This window comes from Nyctereutes procyonoides, unplaced genomic scaffold, assembly GCF_905146905.1.
Source record: "Nyctereutes procyonoides isolate TBG_1078 unplaced genomic scaffold, NYPRO_anot_genome, whole genome shotgun sequence".
NCBI lineage: Eukaryota > Metazoa > Chordata > Mammalia > Carnivora > Canidae > Nyctereutes > Nyctereutes procyonoides.
Genome location: NW_026575043.1, coordinates 54,339,147 through 54,352,128, shown reverse-complemented (window position 1 = coordinate 54,352,128; position 12,982 = coordinate 54,339,147). Strand labels below are relative to the sequence as shown.

The 12,982-nt window shown below is 46.2% G+C and overlaps 1 protein-coding gene across 9 annotated transcripts in view; it reads right to left on the bottom strand.

Annotated features, from left to right (window-relative positions):
* The window catches only part of HECTD4 (HECT domain E3 ubiquitin protein ligase 4), a 189,096-nt gene that overhangs the window by 20,015 nt on the left and 156,099 nt on the right, over nt 1-12,982 (bottom strand). For all 9 annotated transcript variants that reach the window (XM_055322034.1, XM_055322036.1, XM_055322035.1 and 6 more), the window contains 7 exons: nt 11,426-11,586; nt 8,643-8,824; nt 7,263-7,468; nt 6,829-6,959; nt 6,342-6,547; nt 4,656-4,835; nt 754-2,060 (listed from right to left, as the gene is read on the bottom strand). In XM_055322034.1, the coding sequence (XP_055178009.1) occupies nt 754-2,060; nt 4,656-4,835; nt 6,342-6,547; nt 6,829-6,959; nt 7,263-7,468; nt 8,643-8,824; nt 11,426-11,586 (2,373 nt within the window). The remainder of the gene's footprint in view (nt 1-753; nt 2,061-4,655; nt 4,836-6,341; nt 6,548-6,828; nt 6,960-7,262; nt 7,469-8,642; nt 8,825-11,425; nt 11,587-12,982) is intronic.

Sequence of the window (12,982 nt, the reverse complement as noted above, 5' to 3'; positions counted from 1 at the left end):
TATTAAGTGATTCCAGGGAATAAACCAACCACTGGGTTCTTGAGCTCTCCTGTTAGTTCTCTGGAAGAGCAAAGCAATACCCTTTCCCTTCTAGTGCCTTCCTCACCATATCCAATAATGGGAGGACAGCTTTATTCTGAGCCTGACTCCCCTCACACAAGGGTGAAGACACAGGATGTAGGATTTCCTTTTTTATTTTTTTTTGGATGTAGGATTTCTGAACAAGGAGGCCCAAGAAGCAGATGGGATTTTTTTTTTTTTTTTTTTTTTTTTTTTTTTTTTGAGAGCAGATGGGATTTTGAAGTGGAAATGTGACCTGGAAACTCAGAATCACCCAGAACAGAATGGCAAGTCTGTTCTCACAGGATCAGCTTAGATCCCTCCTGCTGATAGCAATGTTTAAAACCACCTAAGGCCACTCAGATATATACCGGTGGGCCTGAGCTGGAATGCACTTGATAAAGACCATCCACCGGGAAAGGTCAGGCCCTTGATCCCCTCTGTCTCCCTCCCATACTCAGCAACAAACCACATTTACTTCATGACATCAGGCTTGAATTCACTCTTCAAAATGTGACCTCAGACACAGATAATCAACATAATAAATCATGGCAGCTTCCAAGAGCTGCCTCAGGGAGCCCCAATATCACCTATCGCTTAATCCCTTGGAAATAATACTGGGATGTTTTACAAGGGGGGAGGGATTCAAGCTGCTCATGATTTTAGTGGTTGCCAAGGCATGAGCACTGTTACCTCCACGACTGCGAAGCCTTTGATGGGGCGTGCTGCGAGGGGCTGGTTGTCCAGGGATGTGACCGTGTACATGGAGCCCATGTCTGACACAGAGGCTGTCTCTGCATTGTCCAGTGGCTCCCCCAGGCTCCCCAGGCTCCCCAGGCTGCCAGTGCTGCATAGGGAGATGTCTAGACTCTCCTGGCTGGATACCACGTGGGGCTCCAATAAGCCAGGAGGGATGGGTGGCTCGAGGCCTGAGGGCAGTGGATCCACAGAGAGGTCACTGACTGTCTGAGAGATACCCTGGGAGCTGCAGATGGAGGCCTGGCTGGTGGAAGCAGATGCGCTGATGCTCATGGCAGGGGTCAGGCTGCTGGATGTGCTGACCTCCAAACTGTCCGTGCTGGGGAAGCCAAGGGTCTTCTCTGGTTCAGCTTTTCCATCACCACCCTCAGCCTTATCCTTTGGCTTCTTGGGGTCTTCATCCTGCAGGGGGATGTAGATCTCATCTTTAAAGACCCCACCGTGGGCATTGCAGGCCTTACGGATAGCACCCCTGACGACACCCTCGTCCAGGTGGGTGGGGATTCCAGAGATCACCAGCAAGCGGCTGTGTGCAGTGGGGCCTACCAGCGCCTGGCAGGCGTCAGCGATGGCATCGCTTGTCACACCCAGCCCCTGTGGGTCCTTCCTGGTGAGGTGTCGGAGAATGATGAGCAGGGTGAGGGCTCGATGAAACCACAGCATGTCCTCTGGCTTGCTGCCCCCAATGCTGAGCACGGCAGAGTCTGACTCCACCGAGCGGGAAGACTGGCGTTTCCCAGAGGACGAGGCCTTTTCCCGCTTCATCTTGACTTTCTTCCTCTTAGACAGGAGGCTGGGGCTCTGTGGTGTCTGTCCCGGGGAGGAGGATGAGGAGGACGAGGAGTCACTGAGATTTGGAGTGGTTGTCGAGGTCACCCCGCTGGCTGTGACGCTCATGTTGGTGGGCAGGGTCACTTCGGCCACTGCCAGGCAACCTTCCATGAGTGCGTGAAAGTATGTAGAGAACCTGCCTTGGTCGGTGGTCACCGCTGACCCTGAGCCTCCGCATGTGCTGCCCGAGACCCAGCTCTGGGTCTCCTCATCGTATAGCTTATGGAGCTCTGACTGCAAAGCCATCAGCATGGCCAGACAGGGGTTCAGCTGGAGGGCAATGGAGGAGGACAGGCCAGCAGGGTGCTTCCTCTGCTCCAGGGCATGCACTGTGCGCAGCAGCTCCGCCAGGAGATGGAAAACAAGCTCCTTCACGCAGGCCGCCATGTCTGTGGTCCACAGGAAGTTTCCTGAGGCAAATATAAAACAGTAATAGCAGCTGTCACTTGTATGGCACTTGTTCCTTACTGAGGACTGTTCCTGGCGCTGTGTTATCAATCCCTATCTCACAGATGAAAAAACAGAGGCTCAAAGAGCTGAAGCCTGGCTGATGGCCCCCAGAGCCTATGGTCTTAACCCCTATGCCACATGATTGCGCAGAGCTGGGTTCTATGGCTCACACCAAAAAATATTTCTTTCTTTCTCATAAGGTTTATCAAATGAGTTGGTGACAAGTCACAAGAATAGTATTTCCCAAATCATGAGATGCTTACTATTGGAGACACACAATCCAATTTTCTCAGACAACCCAGAACAACAAACTGATGAGATATTCCTTTTATTTTTAAGATTTTATTTATTTATTTATTTGAGAGAGAGAGAGAGAGTGAGAGAGAGAGAGAATGAGCAGGGAGGGGAGAAGCAGAACCCCTGCTAAGCAGGGAGCCCAACGTGAGGCTCAATCCCAGGACCCTGGGATCATGACCTGAGCCAAAGGCAGACACTTAACCAAGTCACCCAGGCACCCCAAGGTATTCCTTCCTTACTCCCCTTCCAGTCCTGATTTTGTCCACAAAAAAGTCTTACTGCAGGAAGTGTATCTTTCATAGAGAATGCGCCACAGACCCAGAGCCTCTGACAGGCAACAATGGTCAAATTTCCTAACGGAAACTATTTTATAGTAAACCTTCTAATTATGGCAAGGGATACTAATTTTTCATTTAAAGTGGCAACATAAAGTTTCCTTTAAAATTAAAGTTTAAAAAAAGGAGAAAAGAGTTGATTGCCAAAAAACCAAAACAATAAATACCAACAGGCACAACAATCACATAAAGATTGTAATGAGGAGGACTGAAGTTCAGGAAACAGGGTCTAGCACAAGAAGATGGGTCACAGGTTTGTTCTAAGATCCCCTTCGTGTCAGATGTGCATCTTAAATTCACATTAAGCTGCCTGATCTCCTAGGGGTGATGCTGCTTTGTAACTTAACTGAAAATAAACTCATGCTGGTCATGCCACGTGGGGTCCCAGGAAACCATTCACAGAGAACAAGCAAGTGTCTATGGGCCTCAGGGGTGTCCCTTCGGATGCTCAGGTGACCTCCTCACCATCGTCCTTCCTCTGCTTTTTGCCACCTCTGTAAGAGGTTGGCCTTAGAGAGAATTATCCTCCACCCAGATTGCAAATGGCAGCCGTGAGTGGAGACTTCCCACAGACCTCTCCTTCTCATAGTGGTTTCCTGCTCACCTTCCTTGATCCTATGCCCCAAAGTATTTTAAGGAATTTGAAGGGTGCCTGGGTGGCTCAGTTGGTTAAGCATCTGCCTTTGGCTCATGTCATAAGATCCCGGAGTCCTGGGACTGAGCCCCACATCAGGCTCCCTGCTTCTCCCTCTCGCTCTGCCACTCCCCTTGCTTGTGCTGTCTCCCTGTCAAATAAATAAAATCTTACAAAAAAAAAAAAATTTAGTTGCCAACATTGAAAAACTGGGAAATTCACATCAATATCTACATTACTGGCTTTTCTTGAAATAAAATGTAATAATACCTGGCAGGATCGGGGTCACCTTCTCATGTAGCAATGAGTGACAGGGCTCAGAGACTGGCAGAGCATGAGGTGCTCTGGCCCACTCTCATGTCCCCCACTGACGACATCTGTCTGACCCCTGAGGGCATACAAGCAGACTTTTTCCCTCCTACATCATAAATAATTTCAAAAGTATAGGGAAGTTGAGCTACTTATACAGTAAACACCTGTGCATACACCACCAGGTTCTCCTAGTAACACTCTGCAGTATTTGCTCTTATGTAGCTACCTATCTACCCCTCTATTCACCCAGAAACTCATCTGGTGAGTTATTTCAAAATAAGTTGCAGACGTTAGTCTGTTTTATCCCTGAACACTTAGGCAGATATATCACTAATGAAGTTCAATATTTATTTAGAATTTGAGGTGAATTTACATATGGAAAAATACACAACTCTGAAGTTTACCTTCCTATTGAATTTTACCAAAATGCAACCCCTTTTAACCTTTCAGGAACTATGAAGTTATAATGTTTAATCCTGCAACATTATTTACTCCTACACCACCTTTCATCTCCAAAGTTATGAAAATGGCACATATTCATGTTTTAAAGTATGATAAAAAATAATCTAATTTTCATGGTTAGTTGCCACCCCTCAAAATAATAATACCCTGCACTGTCATGTATGTAGAAGGTGAGATTGCAGGGACGTCTGTTGGGACACAGTCAGCTAAGTGTCTGACTCTTGGTTTCGGCTGAGGGCGTGATCTCAGGGTTGTGAGATCAAGCCCTATGTTGGCCTCTGTCCAGAATCTGCTTGAGACACTCATCCCTTCCCCCTCCTATGTGCTCTCTCTCTCTCTCAAAATAAATAAATAAATTTTCAAAAAACCAAGAAGGCTAGGCTCTATATGACTGTCAACTCCATAAGCCCTTTTCAAATGACACCCACCTAACAAGAGACCACCAGTGACAAGCCCCTTCCTCAGGCACTAAGCTAGCTCTCCCAGCCCCAGTGTGGGGGGAAGGTAAGCCTTACCCAGCAGCTCCACAACTTGCAGGAGGACAGATGTGGGGATGGTGTCAGGCTCATCTTCGGATCTCCCTTCACCATCCTCTGACCTCCAGGACAGCAGCTGTTCCGTGAAGGCCATAGCCAGAGGGAACTCCAGGGGCAGAGAATGCAACACTAGCACAGCTCCAGGAGGTGGAGACACCCCTAGAAGAGAGGCCAAGGAAGAAGTCTCGTAATTGGCAGCACCTGATCAAAATAAGCCTAAGAAAGGGACCCACCAGGTGTGTGTGGAAGAACAGAGCTGGAAGGAAAGCCAATCTGCTCATCTTCTGGAGGCGAAAGGAAACATAACCCCCACACAGAGTCCGCTGCAGGTGCGGGAGAAGTCAGAGGCCATCCCTCCAAAGAGTCCATTTATCAGTGGAATGAGGGGACAATGGGCAGAGACGAGAATAGGGAGGATAAATACTCACTAGCTGCTTAGATACTGGCCAGCCTAATAAGCCAGCATGGAAATACTAAGTCAGACCTTAAAGATGCTTCATTAGAATATTCCTGGCTTGGTAAAGGAATAATCAGCTGTTTATTAATCACCTGGATTGCAGCTGGGGTGTGGCTGCAATCCCATGAGACCAATAAGCTTGTATCAGGTTACAGAGTGGACTAGCGCTACCAGACTCCTCGGCTTGGATTCTTCCTCATTACCTTGTGTCACTGCACGGCCTAAATCTGGCCAGAGATGCTACAGTGAGAGGGAAAAGACCCCAAGGCTTGACACCCACCCTCTACCACATCCTGCACCACACCCCAAGGCCCGCTGCAAGTTCTGATCAGACATAAGTCAGGCCATTAGGGGCCTGGGGATCTTGGGACAAGTCAGGAGGAACCATGCTGGACTGGGCTGCATTTTGGGGTGAACGTTTATCTTGTGATAACTGGGGAGTGAGAAGATAGAGATCTTCTGCTTATTTAATTATAAAGTTTAAAGAGCAGCTAGTGAAGGCAAAGCACTATAAATCAGCCCTAATGAAAAGATATCATCAAAGTGGTTTTTTGTTTGTTTGTTTTTCCTCAGAGGTCAAATAAATTTATATTTGTCTCTAATGAACATGGATCCATCCTTCCTTGTCAAACACGACAAGGAAGTGCAGTGGAAGTCTGACCAGGTTTTCCTTGCCTCCTTGTGTTCTCTCAGAAACAGTCAGCTGGCACCAGGGCATGGGGCACACAAGCAGGGGTCAGCAGAGGGGGAGCCCCCACATAAACATGCGCAGGCTTAGCAAAGAATGCCAGGAAGACAAGACCAACTGGGCCTGCTCCCCTGGCCACCAGGCTGTTTACCTGCACCCCAGGGAGCCACCCACTCCTGAGAGAATTAAGTTTTAATGAACGCTGGAGGAAGGCCACTGGAATTACGGCAACTACATGACCACTCTGTTCAGGTCATTCCACAGAGCGCACGCTTGTGAAAGGAAAGGAAAGAAAAGGAAATCCCCACTGAAGTCTAAGCAGCATCTGCCAGGCCTGCCCCAGGCAAGAAAAGCATATTTCATCTCCTGCCCCTAAAGTACACTGTCCTGAGCACCTCTTGTTCTTTACTGGCAAGAAACCGGAACACAGCAAGGTACAAAGTCCTTTCTATTGTCAAAAAGAAGGAAAGCAAAAAATGACTTCATGCTGTTCTTATCAAGCGCTAACTCAGAGACATACCCAGTTTGATGTGGACCTTGTCTGTGGAGAGGATCACAGAGGGGTACTGGTTGGCGGTAGGCGGCGGTGTAAGGCCAGTGTTGGCCGGAGACGCATCCCGTGGATAACAGACAGCCTCGATCAGGTTTAGCTGACCGTTTCGCTTGACTTTGTGGCCAAGCCCGTACACGAGCACCCGCGCCCACGGCGCCTTGTACAGGGAGGAGCTGTGGAGGCGAAAGGGAGGGTCAGCAGAGCCCGGCCGCATATGCCAGGGATGAAATGGAGGGTAAGAATGGGCATTTGGAGGTCATTTCCACATCTTAGAGGGTCGTTCTGTATAAGGGTGAATTTCCCAAACGCGGAAATATGAGAAGAACTATAGACTATTTTCAAATTAGGTACATGTGAAAGAGTAAAAACAATTTGAGTTTTTCTCCTGTCAGTTTCACCAGACTCCAGTTTTCTTTTTTCTCCCATCAGCTCTCCTGGAGAATGGGCAACTTACTCTTTACGGAATCCAGACTGACTTTCTTTGCAAGACACGACAACAAAAGCTGCCCCAGGGAAATTAACATCCATGTTGACTTTGGACTCCGAAATTGGGAACTCTTCAGAGGGGAACTGCTCAGGTGCTGTCTGCAAAGAGAGTTAACAAGGAAAGCCATGGGCTACACACAAGAGAGCATATCATCCTCCCCAACTCCCAGGCAAAGGATGGAGCCAATGCATATGCAGTCACAGGCTCAGTGGGACAAGAAAGCCCTCGGGGAGAAAGGCCACTACGGATGGGACAAGGGAGAAAGCCTTGAGGAAAAGGAGACTGGTTAGGGGAAGGGGGCAGGTTTGGGGAAGAGAGAGTGTCATTTTTAGTAAGCCAACAAGACTTCTGATTAAGAATTATAACCCCAATTCAGGGAACTTAGAGCTTTAGACTTCTACCTGGAGGAAGGAGCAGATCTGTTTCGTCAGCTCCAACAGGCTCTCCTCACCCTGATGCAGAGTCCGGGTGATGGCCACATTGAGCCACTCTCTTACTGTCTGGGAGCTGCCCTGGTAGAAGAGGTCTGTGGCTGAGCAGTTCTGGGAGTGGACGCAATGGTGCAGAGACTGTGCCAAGAGGATGGAGCTGGAGCTGATGGTGCCATCTGGGGTCAGGGAAGAAAATCTAAGTTCACCAGAACAGAAGCCAATGGCGGGTAGAGCCTGGGTAACAATGAGCAGCCTGCCCAGTTAACCAAGACAGGGTAGCTCAGACACAATGTCTCGGATAAGACATTACCAATCAGATCCTACGGACTGTCAGGTTAGAAGAAGGGGTTCACATCAGTGGTCTAAAGTTTTCCTTTCTTTTAAGCAACAAAACTGTTTCCTAAAATCAAATCTGAAGTGGAGGCGCAAGTTTGTTTGTTTCTTTCTTTCTTTCTCTTCCTTTCTTTTCTTTTTTTGCAAGTTTCTTAAACAGAAGTGGAGCTGCTTAGATGCAGGGGTTCCCATAGCCTGACTTCATGTGTCCTGGCCCACCCCGAGGCTCCCCCAAGGAACTGCTGGGGAGTCTGTAAAGCAAGTGTTAGGTCATTACAACAAAGTTTCTTCCACACACACTTTACAGCTTTCCAGATGTTTTAGAGCCTCTGTGTTCTTGGGGTGGGTCTGGGGACCCCAGCACACACACACTGGCTGGGAGCCCACAGTTGGGAGATGCCTGCTAGGCCTATCTTCGTTTCTGGGAGGCCAAGATGAGCAGGCAAAGGCTGAGGTGCTGGGGGAAGACAGAGGGTCCTGGACTGGGCTAAGCAGCTTCACCATTTAGCATTTGCCAGGGAGCAAACACAGCATCGGGCCTTGCCAAGGGCTCCAAGCTTAGCAGATACACACAACCTGGCCCATTGAAACAGCTCCACCGGAAGTCACAATGAACCAGTAAAGTCTGCTGTGGAGGAGCTTGTTAAAAAGAACATTTTCCTTTCTAAACAATGCCTGTGAGAATGTCTGTGAGAATTGTACAGTGACAGGACTTCCTAAGTGATGCTTAATTTTCCTTGATCCACAATTTGGTCAGGAAGCTCAATGAGTGCTTAACAAGTCAAGGACTAAACAGGTCATATAGTTTACTTCCATTTTTCAAAGTGAGAAAGTAGAGCCCAAATCATTGAGACTTTTCAGAGCTGTTTATCTGTACTAATCTGGAGGCCCTGCACCACATGGAGAGTGGAGAGCAGGTCCATCACCCTCCCAGTCTCCTGCCTAGGGCCAGCTCACTTTCAGGATTATCCCACCCTGAGCTGGTATCACCAGGTATGGCTGGAAGCTAAGGCTCACCTGGGAGGGGAGGAGCCAGGAGCTGATTGGAGAGCAGCTGCAGGTGCTCCAGGGTGATATCCCGGATGGCAGGGATGTGAAAGAGGCGGGTGAACAAGTGTGGCAGCTTCGGGGCAAAGATGTTGAGCAGGGCCATGCGGCAGTACAGCCTGGCCAGCGCCGCCTCGCACCGAAGCAGCTCTCTACGAGGAAAGTGGGAGAAGCACTGAGTGCCAGGTCTGGGCTGCAAGGCCACTCTTCCAGCCTTGGCTTCTGTACACCAAGCTAGTCATTTGTGTCTTAAATAGTCATATTTAAGCATGTTTGGATTTTCTCTACTCAAAAATCACTTTGGAAAAAAGGAATGAAAATAGAGGTCCACACAAAAACTTCTACATGTATGTTTACATGAGCACTACTTAGAGTAGCCAAAAAAGGGAAACAACCCAAATGTCCATCAAGTGAAGAACAGTAAATCCACACAGTGGATAAAGCACTGACACCTGCTACGATCCACATCGTTGAAGACACCATGCCAAGAGAAAAGGGCCAGACGCAAAGCACCACACAGTACGTTATTACATTTCACAGACTCCAGAATCAAGCAAATCCATAGAAATGGAAGAGAGTTGAGCTGGAAGAGAGAATGGGCATGGAATTTCTCCTTTGGGTGATGAAAAGGTTTTAAAAGTGATTTTGGTGAGTACTGCACACTTCTGTAAACATACTAAACACCACTGACTTGCAGACTTTAAATGGGTTCACAGTATGTGAACTATAGCTCACTGCAGCTGTTATAGAATAACAGCTCATTAGTGGCTAAGCAAGTCTCATTTAGAATCACATGTCTTGGCAAATAATCTAATACTAGATTATTTGCATAGGGGAGGCTCCCTGTATTTCTTTAAGCTAATCACCATTATCAAAAATTCTCCTGGTATTAACCACCTAACTAAAAAATCAAGTTAGAAGCAGCCCTATTGTCTCTAAAAAGTCTAGGTTTAAAACCCACTTGGAGCCATAAGGGCTCATTCTGTATCACCTACTGATTTGAATTAAATTTACCACTGGTCTATCATAACTCAGATTTGGGCATAACGGCAATTAACTTTAAGCCACATAAGATTTGATGAGTTTGTACAGCTAAGAAAACTAACAAACACAGCTAAGATGCTGCATTTAGGTGGTTTATTTCTCATCTCCACTGGTCTCTAATATTCTTTTGCCAGACTTTAAAACAAACCACCTCTACCTACCTGTTTCCTCCTTCTGCGGAGGTCCATTTGTTGGTGGCACTAGCACAGCTCAGAAGAGGCGAGGCAGTAAAACAGAGGAGGTCTGAATATGCAAGCTGAAAGCCCTTACTGACTCCCCACAGCTTTCTCTTCAGATTTCAGAGGCTGCAGTTGGCAGGGAGATTATTTTGGCTCTGCCCAGCAGCTCCTGCAGACTGCTAATGTCTCTGAAGTCACAGCTGAGCCCTCTTCTGCTTTTTCTAAGTTTTCTCTCAAAGCCATGTGAGTGCCTTAGAGCATACCTCTGATGAACATCCCAGAAATTCAGTCACTTTATTAATCAATGAAACCCATGTGGCATATTTGTTAGTTCTCTTGATACTGCAATCACCACCATAATACTGAGAATAAATGTCCTACACCTGTAGCCTGACTGTAACCTTACAAAGCACTTTCTTGCCTTCTCGTTCAGTTGCTAGTCAAAGGCCATTAAGTTACATCTATCAGAGACATTTGCCAAAAATACAACTGACTTATGAAATAAAGCTTTAAAAGCTTTTAAGACTATCATACTGATATTTAAGCATATATGTTTTGGGATCCTTTTCAACAGATATTTTGAGTTTTCAGTGTGAGCCAGGGTCCAGATTAGACACTGGGAGCTCTAACAAAGAGACAAAGCCTCTGCTTTTCAGAGCCTCATAGCCAAGGAGGAGGAAACACAACACAATAAGTTAAACCAAACTAACAGGCAAAAACATCAGGTCCTGGACAGGAAGTAAGATGCAGTGCTTTGACAACATGTGACTTCATGCTTACTTTAGATAGTGAGGCAAAGCCTCTTTGGAAAGGTGACATACTGAGATCCGAATGACAAGAAAGAGACGGCCATGCAAAGTTCTAGGCAAAGCACCTCAGACTGAGGGAAGAGCACATGTAGAGACACTGTGGAGGACACAAGTGTGTCTGAGACACCCCGAAAGGCTAGCACTGCTGACAGAGTACATGGAACAGCAGAGACTTTGGAGCCCTTGTATGGGTTTTATGAGCCAGGTTAATGGTTTGGATTCTACTCCAGGGGAAATGGAAAGCCATAGAAGGTTTGAATTAGCAGAGAGAGACAACTTACTGAGGGCAAGCCCATGTTTCCTTGGTGACCTCCACCCAGTGCTAGGCACAGTGCATGCATTCAGAAAGAAAACACCTGGCTAGCTTAACGGACAAATGAGCTGGGTGCTCACGTGGGGCCTGGACATCATCTTAGTTCTCTCTACTGGGCTGGCTTTGCTCTTGATAACTTTTCCACATTCTTCCAATCTCCAGCTACTCCTCAATACCATCCCCTCCCTGCCCCTGCTGCCGGCTCACAGCTGAGTGCCTGTGACATAGTCTGGGTTAACGCCAGATCCTACAACATTTCTTCCCAACTCCTGCAATTTTGCTGTCACAAGCTTCCTTCTCTCTTTCTCTTAGCTTTGAAGGAAAAGCTTATTTATGATGAAAGGTTCTTGTGGTAAAATATGATAAGTGAATTTCTGTGATCCACTAGAAAAAAGGGCTTAATTCTACCTGTGTATTTGAAGGTTGGTATTGTCGAGTGTGACCAGCCCGTTGGTGGCCGTCCTTCGGTAGCCTGCTGGGGGCCTTTCCAGCATATCAATGGGATACCAGTATCGGACCAGTACACCTTCACTTCGGAGGTATGTTTCTACCTGCACCAATTCGTTTACCTACAACAGTTAAAGGAAAGGCCTGTTTGATTTTTTTGAGCACTGACTTTTCCCCCTCAAGTTTTAAAATACATATATAGATTACACTAATAAGTATTAGTTTCATGTCACTGAGTCTCTAAAAGGTCAAATACCTCTGGTTAGTATTGACAGCGTGTTTAGTTTTTTCATACTGGTTTTCAAATTTCAACTGGTATATAATCATGAATTAGAAATTTAAACACAGGGATCCCTGGGTGGCTCAGCTGGTTAAGTGTCTGCCTCCAGTTTTGGCTCAGGTCATGATCTCAGGGCTGTGGGATTGAGCCTGCATTGGCTCCGCGGTGGGTATGGAGCCTGCTTAAGATTCTCTCTCCCTCTGGCCCTCCCCCCCGACTCTAATAAAAAAAAGAAATTTAAAGACAACAGTGCTATATTTCAATAATTTGGTGCATATTATTTTATGTTGGTTTTATGTTGATAATTCTGTAAAAGATGGGGCACCTGGGTGGCTCAGTGGCTGGGCATCCAACTCATGATTTGGGCTTGGGTCATGATCTCAGAGTCGTGGGATTGAGTTCCATGTGGAGTTCTGTGCTTAGTGGGGAGTCTGCTTCTCTCTCTCGCTCTTCCTCCTTCCCTCCTAAGTGCTCCCCCCACTTATGCTCTCTTGTCAAATAAATAAATTTTTTAAAAAATAATAATTTTGGAAAAGCAGAGAATCTGATAGCTCTATTTCATTGCACGAAAATAAAAAGTAAACTCATGCATATAAGCTTTGGATTCAAATACGAATGTAGGTTTTGTTTAGGGATTATTATTAAAACAAAAAAGACTCTACTTGAGAAATAACAGAATTATTATTTTAACAAAATTTTTATTTTTCTAATTTATACTTGCACATATTTCCAACTGCTGAAAAACACAGTCGGTTATATATTTTCTGACAACCAGAATCAGAAGGTTGTATCAGAAGGCAGTGGGAGATTAATAGTATTACTGATGGAATTTCCTACTTGGACCTTCACCTTAGTAAACCACCAGTCAATAGCCTCTCTAAATATTTAATAATTCTGGGGGCGCCTGGGTGGCTCAGTTGGTTGAGTGCTGACTCTTGGTTTTGGCTCAGGTTCATGATCTCAGGGTCATTAATTGAGCTCCATGTTGTGCTCTGTGCTCAGCAAATAGTCTGCTTGAGATTCTCTCCCTCTCCCTCTTCTTCTCCCTGCTGCTCATGTGTGCTCTCTCTCAAATAAATACATCTTTAAAAAATTTAATGATAATGATTCGTAATTAAGTTTGGGTAAAATAGAGTCAGTAATAATGTAAACTTCCCATTTCAAAACATTAATGGTACCTAACATTACCTATTTCTGTATCTCTATCTAGATTCTTTTTTTTTCATTTTTATTTTTTT